The sequence below is a fragment of the Myzus persicae genome, unplaced genomic scaffold (genome assembly GCF_001856785.1).
Source record: "Myzus persicae strain clone G006 unplaced genomic scaffold, MPER_G0061.0, whole genome shotgun sequence".
NCBI lineage: Eukaryota > Metazoa > Arthropoda > Insecta > Hemiptera > Aphididae > Myzus > Myzus persicae.
In genome coordinates this window covers 126,069-150,586 of record NW_019103422.1, presented here as the reverse complement: position 1 = coordinate 150,586, position 24,518 = coordinate 126,069, and the positions used below count along the sequence as shown (strand labels likewise).

At 26.6% G+C, this 24,518-nt stretch overlaps 2 protein-coding genes across 2 annotated transcripts; one reads left to right on the top strand and one right to left on the bottom strand.

The window, feature by feature from the left end:
* The first annotated feature begins 10,748 nt into the window (after window positions 1-10,748).
* Window positions 10,749-14,840, top strand: LOC111034494 (mitochondrial inner membrane protease subunit 2). Its single transcript, XM_022315758.1, has 3 exons — window positions 10,749-10,937; window positions 11,007-11,505; window positions 14,684-14,840. Exon 2 carries the CDS (start codon window positions 11,031-11,033, stop codon window positions 11,502-11,504), a length of 474 nt encoding a protein of 157 aa, XP_022171450.1. The 5' UTR covers window positions 10,749-10,937; window positions 11,007-11,030; the 3' UTR covers window position 11,505; window positions 14,684-14,840.
* Window positions 14,841-17,723: 2,883 nt separating this feature from the next.
* On the bottom strand, window positions 17,724-20,870 carry LOC111034480 (ubiquitin carboxyl-terminal hydrolase 48-like). Its single transcript, XM_022315745.1, has 3 exons — window positions 19,136-20,870; window positions 18,167-18,958; window positions 17,724-18,091 (listed from the first exon to the last, which is right to left on the bottom strand). The coding sequence occupies exons 1-3, from the start codon at window positions 20,868-20,870 to the stop codon at window positions 17,724-17,726; spliced, it is 2,895 nt and encodes a 964-aa protein (XP_022171437.1).
* Window positions 20,871-24,518: the final 3,648 nt, after the last annotated feature.

Here is a 24,518-nt window from a genome sequence, read left to right as displayed (position 1 = left end):
TGTTTTAAGTTAAACTTGAAATTTGTATTTTTTTTTTACATGTCTGCGTGAAATAAAAAATCTTAAAAATTGGTCTAAATTCTATTGAGTATCATATCTCACTTATTTTCTAATATGAAGAAAAAAAAATATATTGTATTCTATATAGTATCCTTTATTTTTTGTAATTATTATTTAGATTGTTTACTTGTTTTTATAAACCAGTAAATAGATAATAGAACTTTTGTCCCAGAAACAAAGTAAATATATTGTGTAGAATGTAAGAGACATATATATATTTAAATAGTTAGAATCATTTGTGGATATATACAACAAATAGCCATCACCATCTATCATTGAAGTTGGTTGTTATTTGTAAAGCAGCCAATGTTAACAAAACAATTATCACAGTATATTAATAAATGTTTACCTTGCCTTCCCATAAATGGCAGCCGACTTAAACAAAGGTCACAAGTGTAGTATAAAGCCTATTTTGTCGTTCTATGGAAGCATTTTATATTAGTTATCGTTTAAAATATATTATAGATAAATATAAATTGTTTGAAATGTCCTTACTTTTTACAAAATCAAACCTTTTGAAACTCAATATTCTGTGTAATAAATTACTAATTAGTTATGGATTTTTTTATTAGACTATCATGTATAAAATAGATCCATATGGAGGATGTACTATAATTTATAAGTTATATCAATAATTACATCATATTATACAAAATGTTTAGCTATAGAATTATTAGTTATCACTTAAGCAAACTAGTACAATATTTTAATTTTTTTTTTTTATATATTTATTTCATATATGTTAAAGCATAACTGTTCTGTATTTATACAACTTGAACTAGAATAATTCGTCCTTCACATAATTATTGTTCTATTTTTTTAATTTTTAAGTTAGTGACAAATGACAATGAAATAACAATGGAAATATATATAACTTATAAGTAATAAATAAACTCCAATATATTGATCGCGTGATATAAACTTGGCAAACAGCAACAACAATGTGAATAAAATAAAAATTATAAAATATATATAAAATAACTAATTTAATAACCTGAACAAAAAACTGAAACATGGTGGAGTACAATTTTTATGCTCATGGAAAAATATTAAAGAACTGAAAGTTGTGGACACAAAAAAATATATCCAACATACCATTTTTATTAAAAATGTACTAAAATACACTATACTTATCGTAGTAGCCAATAAATGAATGATGCATGTAGCTCAATCTATGCACTCACTATGAAACAATATTTTTAACCAACCACGGTGCATTTTCTGCATAAGGTGTTTCCCTATGCCTAATAATATAGATGTTCCTAACCTTGCCGATGTATAGTTTTTCCAAGTTGAATAATAAACTAGCTACTACCCACCACCAGAACCGTTAAAAACGATACAGTTTTTTATTTTTTCTCGTTGATAAGTCTCGGATTTAATGTCACAACACAAGCTTCCACATCCTGTACCCATTGAGCGAACGAATCTCATCCGGTTTCAACATTTTCTTCTAGGACGAGATCCATTAATTAATTTCTATCCATTTTTGTTTGTAAACAGTTCCTACGTTGACTAGTAACTAGTGTGTAGAAAATCACAAATGCAATGAAATACGTCATGAAGTCGACGACGTACGCATTACACAACAACAACAACAATGTTGTATGAAGACCATGATCACGATTCACGTCGCAATTTCAAAAATGACAACAATTATTCAATTATTGGTTATAGAATAAGTGCGATACGGTCGGAACTCGGTACGTATCGCTGGTATACAACTGTACGTGTAACTTGTTGAACGATACGTATCGCTAAACTCCGATTTCTCCCTCGAAAATTGTCGCAAGGTGCATAGAGTGTAGACAATTATACTGATTGCCCATAGACTTAATAATATATTTTTAATATATTTAATTTAATTTTTTATTTAATTATTATTTAATTTAATTATTATTTTTATGTCTATGTGATTGCCGTGTCCGCTGGATAAATGTTATCAAAATATGGTATTTTAATAATTTAATTTTTTCAATTTTTTGTCGCCAAACGATTGGGAATAATTATACTGTAATTATCATTGGGTGTGCTACACTGCACTTTGGTCACATAAGGCCGTCATCCGATGACGAGATTTCCGCAGAAAAAAGGGATTATTAATATTATTCGCAAAATGTTTTTCATTTTCTTTGTCTTGCTTCTATCGCACTTTGGATCGCTGTGAAATAATCGGTTCCTCGTTCTTTGCTTAGCGTTTTGTCGGCAATAGTTACGTATTATTTATTGATTATTAATCACGTATCAATTCCAATCTTTCATATTGTGCATATTCCTTGCATTATTACACTCAATCAATCGTACCTATATTATATCCTGTCAATATCCGAAGTTCTTATATATCTGGGTAAGTACCTAATGTTCCAAAATCCTTGTATAATTGATACCTACCTATTAATTTTGAAGTGTGTCATTTCGATAAAATAACACGAAATAATATTATGATTTATGGTAGGTACTCGTAACTGGTATACCGTATACGTACAATTTTCAATTTTATTCAAACATTTTCTAGTCATAAAATAGTTCTCGTCTGGGCTAATAAGACATGCAAAGTATTCATGGTACAGTTGTTTACTGGCCATGATGGATGTCAATAATGATTAAAAAATAGTCGAATTATCAAAGAAAAATACTTATATTTCTGAAAAACAAGGAACTACAAAAGTAAACGAATTATGTAACTGTTGTTTTTTATTTTTTGCTGGTCCTTAAATTAATAACAAATTATTATTTATATTTAATATTTATTTTATAATCTCTCAATTCGATCCCGTCTGTGTTTTCTACCAAAATAACTTACAGTCGAATATCAAATGTGTCGACAGTTTCACTGTCAATCATAATTCCTCTAGTTATGAAATATAACTTCTAAAATATTTATTATTTGAATTCGTCATGATTCGTGAAGTTTGCTTGTAAACAACTTTTCCACGTTTTGATATTTTATTGAGATCCTTCAAAATTAGGTTATGAAATTTTGATTAATTAAAACTAAGAATTTTAAAATGTTAGTAATATTAAAGTGAATACAAAAATTTAAAAATGTTCAAAAAATCGTTTACGAGTAAATGCCAAGACAAGCTAAAATGTTTTCAGAAATTTTATCAGATAAATAGATTAATTAATACGTTTTTCAAAATATTGATACATTTGACTAAAATACCTAAAATAAATAATACTCGAATTGCGGAAAAAAAATTCCCCGATGATTAAACTCTCGGCATTTTAAGTGTGAGATTTACTCGAAATAAACCTACCTAATAAACCGTCTTTTAAGAATCCAAAATAATGAAATAAATGTGAAGACTTCATAAATGCAATCACCCGCAGAAAGTGATGTAATGCCTGGGTAGGTAATATTATATGTAATCACTAATCACATTTCATTTTAATTCACAATATTCACATTCAATCATTATTACTGTCTATTAATATTATAACCCTTGGTATTGTAGTATACATTTTAGATTCTTGGCCAGCCGAGCAATGAACGTATTTATTTAACTATAATATGTGTCTTTTATATATTTTTTGTCTGTTATCACAATTCGGGACAGTAAAAATGCTTCGATTTTCTTCAACCAGCATCTTTTCTAGTAGGAAAGTGAATCTAGTTTTTCTATAATTGCCAATACAATTTTATTTGTTGGGTAAATTAGCTAGAAAATTTAATACAAAGATCGTGATGAATATTTACAATATCAGTTGAAAAATATAAAAAATACAAATTCACTATTTTTTTTTTAATAGCATTTAAATTTTAAATTTTGACAAAAGTCGTATCAATCAAAATTTTAAAAAATGTTCAACTTTTATGGCTAAGGGTCAAAATTTAAAACAAAGTTCAGTGCCAGTAGGTTATTCTGTTTTTAAATCTAAAAATATATAATTACAGTTTTTATTAGTTTTTGATGTTCAAATGTGAACGAAATTACATATTAATTCAAGTAATCAAGAATAATGATTTATGTTATTTTGTTGTAAATTAAAAATATTATTCGTGGGCACTTGAAACTTTTAAAGTATATTATTATATTTTATACGCACAATGACTTATCAAATTATTTTTTTTTTGAAAAAGTAAATATTATATTTTTAGGATATAAGAAAATTTTTGTAAAATAAAATTTTAACAAAATATTCAATATTAATTGTATATCATTAGATAATAATTTATAAAATAATTCTTTAATTCTTATAAATAATTTATATTTGATTAAATTTAACGTCCCCGTCAATCCCCAGTATAATGCTGCTGAGGATTTTTTTCCAACTATTATAATATTCTTATCGGGTGGGTGCTCCGATATTTCTTTTACACACCCAGTCACTTTTACACGACACGAAGGCATTTGAAAATTGCCTATGTTTAACCCCTTAAAAACGTTCGACAATGAATATTTGAATCTCATTAAACCTTAACGTAAAGAATAAAAATTGACAAAATATTATATGTAGGTCATGTATTATGATGTTTATTATAGAGTTTGTTTATCTGTTCAATAATTGATTATGTATCTCTGCTATACTGCAATAGGTGTCAAGTAAGTACCTTGTCATTGAGTAGGTAACTGTAATGGATATGTTAAATTTTAGAAGAAAATCGAAAACCTATTATATTCAGCCTATATTTCTGAAGATATTTTACTATATAATACATTTATCAGTTATTACTAACCATCAGGCGTGTAGCCAGGAATTTCAAAACGGGAGTGTAATCAAAAATTATACACTTTAAGTCTTCAAATTAAAAACGTTATGACCGTTATGTATACAATTTTGTACGGTTGAACGACAGTACAAATACATCACATGTAAATAGTCAATATAATGAATGTTGAGAACATTTTTAAATATTTTATTTAAGAGCAAAATGTTCTTATATACTATTATTAATAATAAAAAACAAATGATTTATTTTTAAATAGTTTTTTAAGCTAGTGTGTCAATTATTTAATTTGTGGTCAGAACTACATCGTAATGAATGTTCATAACCGCTCAACCATTTAAGCGATTTTCATGAGTAGTATTTCTTAAATAGGTTTTTAAGCCTCGTAAGTCAGAAAAAGCCCTTTTATTACTTGCTGTTGTCACCTGTAATGTAATGAATTCGAGATTTAAATAGCTTAACTATTACCATTGACAGTTTTATAATGATGTAGAGTCTACATTGTAGACTGTAGTAGTAAATAAAAGTATACGTATTACGTAATAAATGAAACCTTCAGGACGATCAATACATACAAATAATATTTTTTGAATAATAACATTTGTTTTTTTCGTATTTCATTGAAATTTGAACTTAAAATATCAAAGAAAAAAATGTCTATTCGTAGTTTCGAGGTATGTATTTAGATTTCTGCAAGAGCAAGTTATGGGGAACGATGTATTCGATTTTCAAGCCTTAACTATGAAATTAAAAATGTATTGTTTATAAAATGTAAAATTATATAGACACAGTTTTTTTAATAATTGTTTTTAATTCAAATTTGGACGAAACTAGACATTTAGGCGGAGAGTAATAATTTTAGTTATTTTCTTATAATTTTTAAAATATTATTCGAATTATTTGAAGTAGGTATATTATTATATTGTATACACACCATGAAATTTTCAAATGTAGTGTTTTTGAAAAATTTACCAAATGGTAAAATAAATTGCATTAACTATAGTATAAATATATCATATAAATTATACTTAGTAATGTAGGCCGATAAATTGTTTGGATTCAGAATCGTTTTTTGTATAAAATAATATAATATTGTAATATCATAGAATTTAAACTTAAAACATCCATTACAATGACCCCATGACAGTTTGACATCGAATGTAGAGCAAAACTGCACCCAATTTTTTTTTGGTATGAAGTTTATTATTCATTACGCTCTATCGGTTGTTTCCCGTAAGCAACTATTTTTCTATATTATTCTGTTAGTACGTGATTTAAGTGGTTTTGATAATAATAAGATATGTATTGGGAACTTTTATTAATTAGTTTTGAATAATATTTAATTACATTGTATAGGAATTTACTCAAAATTAAAAATTACTATTTTTTTTAATTCTGTATTAAAATTGCCTATACTAAACTCCTTAAAAAGTTCATGTGTGGCATTTGTGATTCAATCATAGTTGGATTTTCTACCAAAATATAAATTATATTATATACTATAGTATGCCAATTTTACCAAATATTCGAAGGCCACCTAATTTTTTTATATTTTTTTTCAAGTTAAGCAATGGAAAAAATATCACGTGAATATTTGCCAGTCGAAAAATATTTGGTGAACATCAATCAATTGAATCATGAATTGTTAAACGTCGACTCTGAACTCAATAAACCAAATATGACTAGTATAGTCCCTTCACCTGAATCTAATGATTATAAACATGCTAACATTAAACATTCAAACGATCATAAATCTGAAAATGACAATATTTGTCTTGAATCAGATGAATGCGACTCTGATAGCAGTTTGGGATCATTCAATTCTTTGTCTCTGAGGTTAAAGGATAATTCTAAAATTCCAAATTTAAGTAAAAATATTAGAGCGAGTATACAACAATTACAGAATACTGTTTATAATTTGAGCGAAACAGACTGTGCTTCTGGAAATAATGAAGTACCATCACTTAAACCAAAAAATGATAAAGTTGCAAACATTAATCATTCAAACGATAATAAATCTCAATATGACAATATTTATGTTGAATCTGATGAGTACGACTCTGATTGCAGTTTAGGATCATTAACCTCATTGTATTTAAGATTAAAGAAGAACTCTAAAATATTAAATTCATATAACATCGACAGAGTTAGTACAAAACAATTACAGCCTACTATTTGTAAATTGAGTAAAGATGACAGTACTCCTGGAAATAATAAAGTCACGAAAACTAAAACGTCAGAAAAAAGAACGGCTTATGATACAACAGAAGACACGAAACCAATAATGAAATTGAACACAACACTTTTTTATGGAAAACAGGTAATGTGTATGAATACAAAAATAATTTTAAAATGTTTTATTACTATTACTATAATTATTTATAAAGTGATATGGGCAAATGCAAACTGGACAGCGATTACCTATTTTATTTTTAGTTGTAAATTTGGGCAGAAATTTCAGGTAGTAAAAAGTCGATTGTAAACTCGGCCCGATAATTTTCACAGATAAAATATAATAAGAACGATATGATTTCATCTTAAAATAATAAATAGGTAACGTACCTACTAACATATATCACGAATATAACGTACATAAATATTACATAATATACTATACAGAGTGATCCATTTAAGAGGGTACACTAATTATCTCAAAAAGTATTAACTTTTTTTGAATTTTTTTTTAACTTTCAGACTTATACTATTCTAAAACTAAATTATTTTTTTATTTTTTTCATCCTTAAATTTATTGATGAAACCACTATCAACTTTTGATTTTAAAATGGGAATATATAATAAAATGGTCACAAATTAATTAAACCATTAGTACCCGTAGATTCATACTAATTCTTTAATTTACTAAACTCATTATTAAAAATAATTTTAATAGCATTATTATTTTGAAAATATACTTTATATTTACTGAATTTATTATATTAATTAAATATTTGATGGATAAGTTAGTTCAATAGATTAATTTCTTAAATGACAAATATTGATTATATTTATATTGAAGTATATACTCATGAGCAAGGTTATACTTAACTATATAACTAATAACTAATATCTAATAAAATAAAGTATAATTTTTTTTTTATAGAAATCAACTTCTCAACATATTTTTACACAGCTATCTTATAAACATGCATTTAAAACAATGTTCCCATATTCAAAAATACTTAAAAACAGACCCTCAGTTTGCACATTTAAATATAACATGAAAAAATTACCAATTTCATCGAAGAAACTGAAACAAAGAAGACGTCCAACTATTCAAAAAACACTATCTACTAACAAATTTTGGGAAAATAAAAATTTTAATCGATCTCATTTAAAGGAAGCTGTTCCACTGTTGCAGTTAACTGATAACTGCATGAAAAAAAATACTCAGAATAATGAGTTATATTCATGGAAACATACTGATAAAAATCTACTTCAGAATAAAATAGAATTTATAAAGTATGACATTTAATATGAAATATGTAATTTTTAGGTTTACACTTAGTAAGTAATATTAAAAAAAAATTCAATTTAACTCTCAATAAATTAGGTATATATTTTTAAGTATTTTAGAGTATTGAAAATGTACAAATAATATCATAGTATATAGATTATATAGGCGAATGGAACATTATTAAGGGTAATTTTAAGATTTAATTAGTAGAATTAAATGTATAAACCTATATATTATATTTGTTGTATGATATATTGATGTTAGGTACTTAAGTTAACACTAAAAATTTGTTTTAACATAGAATAATATTTTGTATTTTATTTATTTCTACTCTTTAGGTGTATGATATTTTATTACCCTAAATAAGTAAATTATACAGTTGTATAACAGCTAGTTTAAATATTAATTATACTGAAATATAATAAAATTTAATTGTAGGTATTTAATTCTTATTTGGTGGATACCTTAATATCGTAAAAATTAAAGTGTTAGGTACATATATTAACAAATTAATTTAACAAAACATTTAATGATCGAATAAACTATTTAATTTCCAATTTTTTTATATTATAATTTATACTATTGCAAAACCCATGTATGTTAATATTTTAGTTTAATTGATGTAAGTTTTCCTTTAACAGAATGCTACCCATGTATTTGTTGTCTCTGACACACACATACAACATACCAAAATGTCGTTCACTAGTTTCAATAGTGTGCAATCAGTTTTGATATTTGAGTGAATATATAATGACCTATCATCAAACATTTAAGTAAGAATATTATTTGTACTGAGACCAGCTTTTATTCAATATTTTAATTTTCAAGAGAGGTATGAGTATTTTTAATTTGTGATATTTCTCATACCCACATCATGGATGAAATTTAAAATATCAAAAAAGCTAAAGGACAGATAATTTTCTTACCTATAAGTTTGACTATATGATCTGTCAATTCACTAAAATATTAAAACTAACAACATACTATTGAAACGAGTGAACGGAAATTTCTTATGTTGTACGTTTGTAAGACAGAGACAATAAACACATGGGTAGAATTCTCTTAAGTATTAATCTATAAAAGTTCTACTGTTAGTTATATATATATATATACATAAATTTATGCTTATACTTTCTAGAGATGAATGTATTATAAAAAAAGAAGACAATGAATCATTAGAATTTAGTTACATGGAAAATAAATTATATGAATCAAATAATTTTTTTATGAATGAATTTACAGATACCGGTAATTTGATTCAATTTTTTTAGTAAAATTAAGTATATCTAATAGGTATTTATGAATATATTTTTTTATCAGATGATTTTGGAGGTACCCTAGAGATTGAAAATATAATACAAACACTGGATGAAGATGATTCGTGTATTGACAATGAAGCACATAAATGGTGGAAAAATGAATATGATTATGAAGATCAAGATGAAATACAAGACAAATTTTGTATATTGTTTAAAGAATTTAATAATTTTTAAGCTATACAATAGTTGATAGTTCAACTAACTAATGTTATACATTAGTTTGTAATTTTGTAGAGATAAATATTTTTAATAGATCGATTTTAGTTTGACAATTCACATCTATATTTACATATTTTATATTGTTTTACTATGTTTATTTTTAATATGATATGAATATTTTTAAAATGTTTTTAGGACATATCACATATTTTATTTCTAATTTTAGTCAAAATAATTTACCTAATTTTTTTCATACATAATCTTAGTATAATTTTACATTAAATCTAATAAAAAGTTTTTAGGCTATTTTATTATACTTACAATAGGAACTAGTCTGTTATAAAATCTTTAATTTTTTGCTACATGTTTTGTTGTGCATTTATTAAAAGCTAAAATATTAAAATTTTTACTCATTTTTTATACATTGTTTGGTGGTAGGTATTTAATAAATTTATCATTTTTATTTATATAGGTACACATATTTTTGATTTCTTTGAAACTATTAAAAATATAATACTGGATAGTGACTTTAAAATTAAATTAAATTTCATTGGAAATCTTACATTTAGTTATGGATTGTACATTTGTACTAGCCATTACGATTGTATTTATCATAGCTTAAAATAATATATTTTGTCTTATACATTAAGGCCCAAAGTTCATTAATTTATAATAAGTTCTTAGGTACCTATGAACATAGTTCACATTTTGCATTTGTGGGTAAAGCTGTATAGTTAGTAGCTAGACACATTTTGTTTGAAACTGTTTTAAAAATCTGACGAGTATCAAATAGTATATGCTTATAAGTAACAAAAGCAGCTTAGGTCCATAATATTATAGTTAATACCTGCCTAAATGACAACCATTGAATACATCCAGCTACAAGTATAATTATATTATATTTGACACTTGTGTAGTTATGCCGATTATAAGTCTCATACTGAATAGTAAAATAGTAATCCATAGAACAAATAGCAAAAGCTACAACATTTTGAATATCTGGCGCCTGGAGGTGTCGTGGTGATATCTGTGATTTCCGTTTATCAATATTGATAAGCAAACACATGATTCTTTATCTTGAAGAAACGAATGATAATCGCAAATTTCCGAAACACTGGTCACCGGTCTAAGGCAAAAAATTATTTCGAAGTTCTTGTGTCTGTATCGATGAATATGACCAGTCTTTGATTCGACGATTGCTGGTTAGTGCATAGACCTATTAACTAGTTAAATTAACTTAGTTAATAGGTCTATCGTCTATGGGACAGCTTAAGTACGTAAATAATAATCGGCAAGTTTGATTTGATTTTGAATATTATATCTATATTTTTCACTTTTTCAGACTCAGTCAATTGCTTTAATTCAAATGGGAGTTTGGAATCGAGTAAAAAATCTGTTATTTGGCGTGGCTATTGGGCGCACTGTAATTGACACTTTTGGTTCCGTGGCCAGAGTTGATGGAATTTCTATGCAACCAACATTCAATCCAAATACCACAGTGGACTTTGTGTTTCTATCGTATATTCCAGTGCGATTTGATTCTATTAAGCGCGGTGATATTATTGTAGCCGTTTCACCTAGAAATCCAAACGAAACAATTATTAAGCGTGTAATCGGTGTTGAAGGTGACGTTGTGGTATCAACAAAGAGAAATAATGCTTCAAGTACTCGCAAATTTATACCTAGAGGATACTATTGGATTGAAGGTGATCACAAAGGCCACTCATACGATTCTACTAGTTTTGGTCCAATTTCTAAAGGGCTTGTTGTTGCTAAGGTTTCAGTTATAATCTGGCCTCCTAGTAGATGGCAACTACTTCAATCTCAAGTTCATAAATAAGGTAACATAACATTTTACTTTCAGATGATTCTTAAAAAAGTAGTTACTCGTTAATTGTTGAAAGTTTTTTTTATAAAGTGACTGGGTAATTGGTATGGCAATATAGCTTAATATTTACTAATTCAGTATCTTTGATAAAAACATTAAGTTATTTTTACTTTACCATTTGATAGTTAACCTATATAAATATTTTCATTAAATTTCAATAGTGTTTTCTAGTTTATTAAACAAATTCTATTAAAACTACGTTTCGAATCTTTTGTATTGTTTAATAGTCTCCTTTATTATTTATTTGCCATTTGATTTAACTTCAAACTTAACATTATTTGAAGAGGAAGTTATTAAGTGTAATCAGAATCATTTAACTGTGTTAACTGTTGAGATGGATGATTTTATATTTTATATAAGTCATTCAATATTGAAACACTTTATTTTGATAATAGTCTCAAAGACTATGCTAAAGATAAAGAAGGTCAAATAGACTTATTTTAGTCAAATTTCAACCGAGCTTAATTCTTAAAATTATTTCTTTGGAATACATAAATTCAATTCAGGGAGCGGAATAAATGCACTTTACCACCCTCTGTACAATTTTCGATTTTTTTTAGAATATATATTAACAGTGCAATCAGAATTTGTTGGTCGGACTTAGTTTCGAAGTTATTGGCGTTAGAAGTTAACGATTTTCCATTTTTTACACATGAGAGCAACGCTGCGTTTACACGTCTTTTATGATTCTTTTAATTTTTTTCTTGAAACCTACGCATATTAATTATTTAAGAACGCTGGTGCTGTCAGAATTTATTTTTTTGACTTAGTTTTGAAGGAGTCTATTTTGGACCGATCGTCAAATTCTGATTGCATCATCGTTCTTATATAGTTAATGTAAGTAAAAACTAAATTCCTAAAAAAAATCGAAAATTTTACGGGGGGTAGTAAAGTGCATTTTAGCCCAGGGAGCAGCTCAGGAATAAAATATTGAAAAAAAAAATTATGAGCAAAAATGTATACTTACGTTCTATTTTTCACATACGATTTTTAGCTAAGACGTGTACATACGTCTTTTTTAATTTCACATATTTTGTATAAGGTATTTTACTTAAATTTAATCCGATAAAAGACAAATAAAGAAACTAAAAGGAATTTGTGGGAAAAACGTATATTTACGTCAATGCTCCTCAAAGTATTAAGTATAGTAATTTTTGCATTGTACTCATTCCAAACTTAAAACTTAAAAATGTTCTTCAAACGATCACCAGAGACGTACTTATTTTTATATATTTATTTATTTTATAATAATACCAAACACAAGATTCTATTTAAAAATGTTGTCAAACAATAATTAACATAAAATATAAATCATATATATTATTTATTTATTTACTAAAAATTGATGGCTAAGCCCTTAAATAGTGCATAACATATTTATATGCAGTGTTGGGTAAGTTACTTTTTAAAAGTAACTAAGTTACGTTACAAGTACAAAATAAAATAGGTAACTAGATTACTCAAGTACAAAAGTAATGCATAACGTTACATTTTTACTCAAAAGTAATTAGTTACAATGACGTTACTTTTATGTTAAATGAGTGATAATTGATAATATAATTATGAATTGTTGAAAAAAGGTCTGGTCTACCAATAGTTGTTAGCAGTAATCCGTACGACTGTCTGTCAGTATGTCGATGTACATATTTTATCAGTTGATCTTAAAATAAATAAGCTAATAAACTATAAGAAATGCTGCCTGTATAGATGTTTATAATCAGTTAAATTGAAAACAATACCAATACAAAATCTTTTATTTATATATGTAATTATATTAGATTATACTGGAAAAATATTGTAATTACATTTTCTGAAGCGGATTCGAGGGGAAGGACTACTCCGTGAAGTAGCACCACGATATATCCCACTCCCAAAAAAAAAAAGTTAAATTTATAATGTAACCCGTTCTTCTGCTAAGTTACTTCTCAATAATTAACGTAGTTACTCTTGCGTTACCCAAAAATAATAATAACAAAGTTATCATAACATTACTGAAAAATGTAATTTTGTTACAGGAACGAGTAATGCACATTAAGTTACTATCCAACACTGTTTATATATACAAAAACAAAAACAAAATAAATACTAATTTTACAATATACTAAAATTTGTAAAATAATACTTAATAACTATTTAAAAATTTAAAAAGGAAACGGCCTACATTGGCAAGGGACATTATACTTACATCAAATCATTTTTTACTAATTAATGTTATGTATTTTTAACAAAAACTATTAGGCCATGCGCATTTGAATAAGTTGACTGGGTTTTTTGATTCAAGCCACATGCAATCCACTAATATACATATTTTTCTGTACAGAGTGCAATTTGATCATTCTAGTTTGTACAATAAGCATAATTCTACCGTCTCATATATGCCATTAGTTAAGTGGCCTAGCAATAATAAGGAATTTCAATACTTCAACTATCAATTTCCAAATTTTTTCTATAATTTATATATTAAAATGAAACTTAAAATTAAAACTTTGTTTAATAGGCGGCCACATGGGCATTTGTTGTCTCTGTCTTAGAAACGTACAACATGGCAAATTTTATGTTCACAATAATACATTTTACTCTTTAACTTCTAAGATTAGAGTAAATTTAAACTCATGTACAATTTGAAGGCAAGAATAATATTATCTAGAGTATATCAGAGGATTTCATTGATATTATTATTTTTAAGTAAGTTAAGATCATTTAAAAAGGGCAAAATATTTGCAGTTTAAAATTGGTCATAACTTACTTAGAAATAATAATATCAACAAAATCTTCCGAGATGCCTTAGATTTTATTCTTGCATTTACATTTTAAAAGCAGTAAGTTCACTCTAATTTTAGGAATTACAGGGTAAAATGTATTATTGTGAACATAAAATTTGCCATGTTGCACGTTTGTAAGACAGAGACGACAGATGAGCGTGTGGCGTCCTTTTAAGTCATTAGCAAACTAGACACATAAATATTTTTGGGTTATGTTTTAATTTGTTTTTGTCAAATGTTGTGGAATTTAAAATAATATGTTTTCTTTAAATTGAATATTACTAAAAACAATTCACAAATATTTATGAAAACTTGTACAAAAATGACTTAAAACTATATTTTATATAATTGCATTTTTTTATAATTTAGAGTTAACAAATACAAGTCATCATTGCTTAACATTCTGAGTTGAAAAGGATACTCAGCATCCAGTTGTATATGACCACTAATTATGATGGCTAGAAGAGGATCAAAGAATAAATAAATTGATATTTAAAGTTTAAATATATACGTATATATTATATAATATATTTATCTTTTTATTTTGTAAGGTTGTAACTATAAAATATTTTTAACATTTTAAACACAATGGTAGTTTTCATGTGCATATATTTATAATATAATATTATTTGTTTTTAAGCTCACTACAAATAGTTTTGTGGTTAAAAAAACATTAAGCATTATATAATATCTATATAATCAAACAGGGTTATGGTAGTTGATAAAATATTTGATACTTTTAGAATGAATTAAAAATAATAATATAATTTATGTTTTTGTATACAAATTATAAATGTATCATTTAATTTCTTATGTTATTTATTTAGAAAGATTCAACTACATAATTACATTAGTTTCAAATTTGAATTATACTTTTAAGAATGCTGTTGTGATTATAGAGTATTTATACAATTTTATTGTAAATAAAAGTAGAGAACATAATATGAGAAATTGAGTGTTAAAAAAGATTGTTTAATTATTGAAGTTACATTTAATATGAAGTCTGAGCTTAAATAATTAAGTTACCATAATTTTTAATTTCAAATTAAATTAATTATTTGAACATAGGTTACGGCTTAAATTTGTTGATTATAACTCATTATATTTTTATCCCGTTATACTATTTTCATTAACCTAACATATTTTTAGTATAGAATACATTAAACAATTTTTTATTAATACCTATTTTAAAATTTAAATAAAATATGTTGTACATATTGCCATGTTGGAATAATGTGTTTGTTGTAAGAATGTTGAGGATGTTGTGTCACTGTTTGTTTTCTCTTTATGATCCATGAGTACCATAGCAAATTTTAATTTAGCTTTCTAATAGAAACATTAGTATTAGATTGAATTGGCCTACTGTAACACTTAATATTAAGAACATTATCTGTGTTCTTATGTTGGTTATTTTTGATATTTCAAATTGTATGCATGTTATGAGTATTTATGACCCAAAGTGTATATAAAATGTTACAATTGAAAAATAATGTTGACAAAATTGAATATTCAAACTAAAAAAAAATTTTTTTAATGATTTATTGTGATTTAAAAAGCAAAAATTCAATGAGCCTAGAAAATTTTTTACTTACCTATAATAAGATGATATTATTATATTGCAATTTTAATATAATATAATAATATGCACAGTGCTATTTCCAAAGTGTAAACCAATTTAAAGTTATATATACCATGAATCTATTCACACCATTCTACAAACGAGTGTACCATTTGAAATACCATTTACATCCATTTACATCAGTGTCACTGTCAATTGTTCTTCTGCTAAAGTTGTATCGCAGAGTAGAAATAACTGATTTGAAAAAAAATGTATTCATGTATGACGTATGTGTACTAAAAGTTCATTAAACTATGTTATTGACGTACAAAGTTACAATACCTAATGGGCAGCTGTTAATGCTCAAGATCACGCAGTAAAATATTACTATTAAGTACAAAATAATATCATAATTTTTTAGAGGTAGGTCGAACTAAAAAAGTATGTTTGTGGTCTCAAACAAAATGTTTTAATAATATGTGAAACTGAACTTGAACCAAACAAAACATTCAACATTGAAGCGAACCCGTACCACGTAAATGTAATAAACTATACAAAGCCAAAATGATTATAATATGTTAGTTAGTCTATAAAATATTAATAATTCAATAACACAAGAAATAATCTCTGTCCAGTCAATAATATCATGGTTTTTATACAATTTTATGTTTGTCCTAAATTTCCAGACCCCGAGGAAATTCTGTCTTTCCCATCCCCCTCTCGTCAGGCCTGTGTCTACATACTACGTAGGTACCGATATGAAAGTAGTAAGAGTAACATAGTATGTATGCATGATATATATTTATAAATAATAAATTATGTATGATTAAATATATACATATATTTGCCCATACATACTATTTTTGACATTTCTAATGACCATACTAAAATGTATACTTACCTATTTTCCTAAATTGTCGAAAATGTGTCGAATTAGGAATGCGGAGGCTTTATTCAAATATTTAGTGGTGAGCGGTGGCCATTATTTTGCAATTACATATATGATTTACCGCACTTAATGTTATATAGGGCTTACCTGTGGTTTTTTTTAACAATGCATATTATTGTAAGACAAACATATTGACAGGCATAGATATTTGGGTGATTAAACCCAAAATGTCTGTTTAATGCAAATAGTCACTATCGTTCTGTCGAGTGTTCCACCAGAAATACTGTTTGGGAAAAAAGTATGAATATAGGTTTGTAGGAAAATTAATTTTTATATATTGCTTGCTTAATAAAATTTTCATAATATTAAAAAAAATTAAATAACATAATAAAATCACAAACAATATGCATAAATAGTTAGTAAATAATAATTTATAATTAACTCTAACTTTAAAAATTTATTGGTCTAGTAATAATGTAATATAATAATGTACAAAACAGTCAAACATTAATAGACACTAAAATCACTTGTGTCCCAGTCAATATCACTCACAAATTTGAAGCTAATATACATTGTTTAAATATAATAAACATTTTCATTTTTATATCAGTGTCTGTATACATATTCAAAATCCTAAAATTAAATAAATTAAAAGTATGTTTAGTAAAATTTAATATAAAAAATATATAGGGTGGTACAACATTTTTAAAATTGATCTTAACATAAGTTGTATTAATGGTTTTATGATTACAAACTTAATAATTTAAAATATTATACAAGGTTAATGCATAGACGTTTTTTAAAAATTATTTCCCAGATAAACAAAAGATAGTAACAATTAAACAAGTCAATAACAATAATCATAATTTTTTTTTTCAATAAACAAGTAATATTAATAATTTTCTGGTTGTTCAATTCATAATTACAGTATCATTAAGTTCAGTTTCTTTTACATCAGAGTTTTAGTTAACATTTCCATCATTAAACTCTGCTATTATCACTGATTCAGGATAGATTTTCAGATCTCTTAATTTTGCTCCGCCTTCAATTAATGGTTTTCCTAATGCTGTTTTTAAAATTTGATTCTCGGGCAAGACATTGAATACTTCCTCTATCTTCTTTTTAAGTAAAAAAACTGTATCATTCGATGACATTTTAATACTTAGATTCTGTGACATTTGTTTTTGTACACATCTGGTTCTATAATCAGAAGTCCTATTGTAAATGTTTATTGAAGAGGCCGTTGCTTTATATTCACTTGAGTCATTTGTCAATGCAACATCTTGTTTAAATTTCTTTACACTATTTCCTAAAACCTCATCCTCGCAGTCTGTCTTGTAACATTTTAAATAATTTGCGGTGACTTGAATAAATATATTTGCATTATTGTAATCCTTAAACTCACTTTTTTCTTTGTTCAGTGTTTTTATACATGTTTGGCAGACTTTAGGTATGGACTTTTGATACATTCCATATTTATCAAAATACACAAATACTCCATAGTCAGCTTCATAATGATCTATTAGACCTAACCATTCATTTTTAGTTATTATCACTGATGCACTCTGATTTGTTAAAGAAAAATTAGATGTTGGTTCAAATAGCAATTCATTGTGATCTTCACAAAGGAGTGATTTATTGATTAATTGAGGTTTGGGTGCCATACCTGCACAGGATACAAATCTTCTAAAAGATTCAATAAAGTCTTTAGTAATGCAAAAATATGGATGATTTTCTTGTGTGTAATAATCATTCAATCTTATATCGTCAAAAATTAAAAAATTTAAAAAGTTCTCCTGTAAAACAGCTTCCATAACTAATATATTTCTCTGGAGATATCCTTTATATTGTGTTTTACACAGACTACATGGTTTGGTGTTTTTAACAAAAAGTTGTGTTTTAGGAAAATAAATTTGAAGTATATTCTTTACTTCTTCTGGAACTAATCTCATTGTCTCCTTAGCTATACACAAGTTACCGTGTGGGCATGTTATGTCTTCATTTAATGTCCATGGCTTATGTTGGATTTCACTAAAAACATTGTCCAAACTATTAATGTTGATGTTGGATATGAGCATTATGCGACTGCGTAGAGTTTCTAAGGATTTGAAGTAATCATCAATAGCTATCTCAGAATCGGGTTCTTCAATATCATTTTCTTTAAAACTTTCCTTGCCCATGGTATTGTCTACAACTCCTATTAATGATTTACAAGCAGGAACTAATTCTTCTTCATTTATTGGCAGTATGGCATTAGGGAGTATATTGTTAAATTTAAGAAAATGTTGAAACATCTTCAAATAATTTTGCTGCCAAAATTTAAACGATTTTATTCCTAACCAATAGACGGGGAAATTGTCATCTGAATGATTACTAGTGGAGGCCAATTTTGGAGTCCTGGATATTAATTGTCTATGTTCATTGGTTAAGTTACTCATACAATATACAGCATATCTATTTATAACACAAGCCTCACATAATGATGAATTTAACCTAAGCCTTGGACCCCCATCATACAAAGCATACAGTCTATCAGCCAGTTCTGTTCCTATGTATTTGGTTGTGTGTAATGCATTAGGATTCAGTTTATTATGAGAACATACTATGGATTTGTTGTCTATTTTGTTGACTTTATCATCAGGGATTGAGAGCCTAAATGATTTTAGCCACTCCATCGAAATAGCATCTCCTTCATTGTTTTTTATTTTTATAGATTTCATTTTTCTGACCAAATTTGCTAATGAGAGTTCATATTTTATAATTCCAATGTCAAATGATACGGTTTTTTCATAATCATTGTTACAGCTTTTAACATATTGAGCCAGTCGTGGTGATAATGTGCAGGAAGATGTTTCTGTTTTTACCTTCATTACTATGGAAGTATTTATGTACACCAACATGTAAGCATCATTAGTTTTGAACTCGTTTGTTTGAATATTGATATGTTCATTTGATGTAAATCCCTTAAATATGTTTCCATTGTGCACATTTGAATTGTAGATATTCAAATTTTTCACAATTTCATCATTCATTTCATACCATTTTTCGGTTTTAAGATCTTTAATGTGTGTAATGAAATGACCAACATTTGAACTTGGGCCTTTGTGTATCAAAACCCCATATAGTTCAAACTTACAGTTGTCTTTTGATGATGCACATGATACATCTAAATACTTTGACATATCTATGGAGTAAGGACATGTTATTTCCGTCCTTAATTTTGTTACCTTCATTAAATTGTTATCATACATATAGCGCATGAGTTTTAAATGTATAAGATGAGGTAATGAAGTTAATACAATTTGACGAACAGCGTTTTGTTTTTTATTACATTTAGTACAAAAATATTTTTCGTCTCCTATCATGTTTTCTTTATTAAAATACTCTTGTAAGCTTTCAGTTAAGGTTGTATGACCTTTAACATTTAAATAAATTTGCCCAAATTGTGAAGAAGTTATTGATTCTGTTTTACACGCTAAACATGTAATGACACTGTTATAATCGCCAAAAAAATTATTTTTTACCATTTCTCGAATGGATTGTGAATTTGACTGATCTTGAAATAATGTCAACAAATAATTTTGAAATTCTTCCGAGTCCTCTTCCATAGCAGCATTAATACCACAACAAGTTACGAGAGGTTTAGGATCTACTGTTGGCTGATTGCCAAACTCCATCAAAGCAAATATTAATTGAAGTTGACCAATTGCAGTCATTGGCTCATATGCGTTATCAATGAAAAGAGTGTGGTTTTGTTTTTCATTTTCATCATTTACGGGATCCCAATTTAATATTGCGTTTTTAATATTTATATTGTGAAACCATAGTTGGAGTAAACTGTTAATATAACAAGTTGATCCTAAATTTTTTAATCCGACAAAAGTATTTGGTTTTCGAAGCATACAATTTGGTTTATCATCGACATTTAGTTCTCTAAGTTCACATAAACAATGCGGATTGATACAATCTGAATGGTAATATTTCTTTTCACATTTAGCAAAATCTATCTTATACGTTTTAAAAACATCTTCATGTCTTATCTCTTTAGAAATAATGGTGTTGTTTGCAGATTTCATATTTGTCATGAGCTTAATCTTTTTATCAAACATCTACAAAAAGTTTGATCTAATAAATAATTTGTTATGAAATTGATTGTGGTCCAGCTGTATTTTGCTGAAACAATAAAAAACAGTGAATTCAGAAAATGAATATTTCAATTATCAATATTAAATATTTAAATGCTACTGCATTACTAAATATTATTAGTTTAATTTTTTTTAATGATACCAATATTTATGAAGACCAATCATTTAAGTCGCTAAGCATAAAATCAATATCAAAATTATTCTAATATGAATAAGAATTGGTATTCACCATTTGGTGGCTTCTAATTAGACTGTTTCTCACTGAAATAATAACACTTGTAACTATAATGTATAGGTTTATATAGCTATTATATTATTATTTAACTAGAATAAAAATTGAGAATAATACTTCTTAAATAACAATTTAAATGTAAATTACAATGATTACGCCTGATATTAAAATTAAGTACAATGTTTAAAAATTAAAGCTGTTCCAAACCAACCCAGAAAATAACAAGTACTTATTATTTTTAAACTCCCTTGTGATTTTAAAATGTAAAAAAGACATTGTTGATGAAATAATTATTGATTGTATTCTAAACTAGCTGTCCCTTCTAGCAATGCCTCCGCCAAAGAACATTAGAGGAACTACAATCTCAAATTTTATGTTAATATACATTTTTTTATTTTATGAAAAACTAAGCAAATGCGTTAATACAGTGGAATTTTATTTTATTTTACTGGAAAGATAAAACAGCGCTCTTGTTGTATTTTTACCATCTTGATTTCAGTCTCTTACTGCGGATTTTTCTAAAATTTTCTTTTACACCTTATCCTAATAAAAGAGTATTTTAACTGTATCGATTTTATTTTTTTGATAAGACCAATATATCAAGTTATAATACTTTTCAAAATATGATATTTTTACCTTTTCCAATCTTAAAGAACTTTTGATGCATTTGTCTTAGCAAAAAAAAAAGCTACGACACAGTTAAAATTCTCCTCTATTCATGGTGAAAATTTGGTTTCTTAGTTATAGCTGTAGCCTTCTCGGCCCTTTCCCACTCGAAACAGTTTTTGCTATGTCTTACATTTGTGAGACCGAGACAACTCATGCTGGTGTAGCGCCCTCTCAATAATATTTTCCAATATCTTGAAAATTGGCATTTCTCTTTATGACCCCAACTCTAGTTAGTTCACCTTCATAAGTTTAACTTATCAGTTATCCCAACTGTGTTATTTCCGTTTAGGTAATATTTTATGTTCTGTAGTTGTTAGTTATAATAGAATTAAAATGTTTAGAATATTAATCGTGCCAACACAGCACGAGGCACAGTGGTTTTTTATTAATATATTGTATTAAAATTGATACTTTTTTAATTACTTACAAAAATGCTTGAATAATATGATCGTACTTAGTTTTGATCAATATTCTAAGTCCAGTTATTTATTTTTAATAATTAAAAAAGTAGTATGTTTAACAAACGAAAAGAGAAAAAGACTTACATTTAGTAAGAGAGTTATAAATCTCGTCCTTCTCGGGGTAACTTAGAGCAGCCATACAAAAAATAATATAAAACCAGCCAAGTGAGTTTGATTGGTACTTTAATAAATACTTTTATATTTGTAAAGTAAAACCAAACTTTGTCCATCTAAAATTATAGCCTTCTATGAGTATTTGTTAAGAAGATAAAAATATTCAAATGTAGGTGAGAACTGTGAGGCTAGAGCTTTTGGCAGGGGAAGCGCGAGCCACGCGGTAAATATTGGTATTTTTTAATCAACAATAATTTTGTTGAAACGTCTTAACTATTCAAAAAAAATATTTCACTAATTAATTTTTTTAATTTTTAGGATGGCTCGAACTAAAAAACTTTGGAAACCGCTGCTATAGTCTACAGTATATAGAATACACAGTTGCGTAGTACCTACCTATAGACAAATAGTGCAGTAGTAGTGCAGTATGATAGGTAGTATAATAATTAATAGTAGGTACCTATAATGTCCTATGTTTACTAAATACGATGCATTGTCGCGTACATACGAATGCCGAAAAGTTAAATTTGTCCACTCGACGGATTCCGCTTATTAAAACAAGCCAGTGTTCGGAACGTTCATTGAAAAAACGAATATGTTCACTATAGGCCGTTCATTCCATTTTTTTATAAGAAAATATTATGACGTAGTATAATTAATCAATACATTTTAAACATATATTTATAAAATGGCAAATAAATTGAGCGTCTTATAAATCGTCCAAATTCATTAAAATGAAAACGCGTCATTCACGTTCAAGTTTAATTTGAAAAAACGAGTGACGTTCGCTAAATACGAACTTGCGTTCATGAACGATGTTCTTTCCAAACACTGTAACAAGCTAGTATCTTCCTACATCGTAAGTTGAGTGTTGACATGACATTTTAGAATAATTCATAAGAAAAAAAAGGGCGACTGACGTACATTAAGTGGATTCTTTACCATATGGTCAACTCATCAATATATAATATAATCGATAGGTGGTTAATTAGTAATTAATATTGAGCTATGCCCAATAAAATATTTATCAGTCGTCTGATGTGTCGGTGAACGTTTAGACACACTGACCCAAAATCCAACACGTTTAGGTACAATAAAATGAACGACGTAATATTTACATAATATACAAGTACTGTTATCGACTAAGTTAAGTTAGTTTAGTAGTAAGAGCTGAAAGTAAAGATTTTTAATTTTTGATAGGTTTAAGATAGTTGTTGTATATATATATCTAATATTTTATATTTTTTTATATACATTTAATATAGGGGTTTTATTATATTAATTTCAAATAGGTACCTATAAATAGCCAAAACATTTTAAAACTTGTTGTAAACTTATATTATGTAAAAATTAAAAAAAAAAAATAACAGATGAAAAAAAGTAAAAAAATAAACCCCTAAAAAATAACTTAAGAAAAAACTGATCTGAATTCTGATGTAGGTACCTTAGGTGTCGAGTGTACCACTCATTATTGCATACGAAAAACGATTCTGAGTGAAAACTGTCTGTTTGCTTATAAATTATAATATATTACTATTTAGTAAGTATATTTTATAATTTATGATATATTTACATACACTGTAATTTATTTTTCTACATATTATCATAATAATAGGGTAGATTTAATTAAGTTTTGCCGAAAACATTGAGCATTTATTATATTATTAAATTAATATAATAGTATATTAAATTTATATCAATTAATATTATTTTAATTGTTATTATATGAGTATACCTGTTGAGCAACTAGCAAACGAGTGATGTGTATCGAATCATTCGCAAAAAGAACACGTTGCGAGGGGCTGGGCAAAGCTTTGATAATCTTTTAGCAGTCAGTGGCGATAATTCTATTGGCGGCGCGCAATTAAAATTGACCTGCAAGTGAGTTGCGAACAGCAAACTTGACTAAAATATACTTTTAAAAAGTACATGAAATAAATTATAAATATGCTCAAATACTTGAGAAAAACAGTATAGATATTTTGATTGTGTATTCGAATACTTCATAAAAATAGTTTTCCGAATAAAGTAGGTATTTAAAATACTATAAAAGTATATTAATTATTATTATATAATATTTTTAAATAGTTTAACGTTTAAAAATAACGATTTTTTCTTGCAGACTATTTGAAATTT

Excerpts from the sequence above, each read along its gene's own strand:
- LOC111034494 (XM_022315758.1), top strand. The coding sequence starts at position 11,031 with ATGGGAGTTTGGAATCGAGTAAAAAATCTGTTATTTGGCGTGGCTATT.
- LOC111034480 (XM_022315745.1), bottom strand. The coding sequence starts at position 20,870 with ATGTTTGATAAAAAGATTAAGCTCATGACAAATATGAAATCTGCAAAC. Across the intron at positions 18,959-19,135 it reads TCCAAAATTGGCCTCCACTA|GAGTTGTAGACAATACCATG; the intron begins GTAATCATTCAG and ends AATCATTAATAG. Across the intron at positions 18,092-18,166 it reads AACACTGAACAAAGAAAAAA|ACTGCGAGGATGAGGTTTTA; the intron begins GTGAGTTTAAGG and ends GTTACAAGACAG.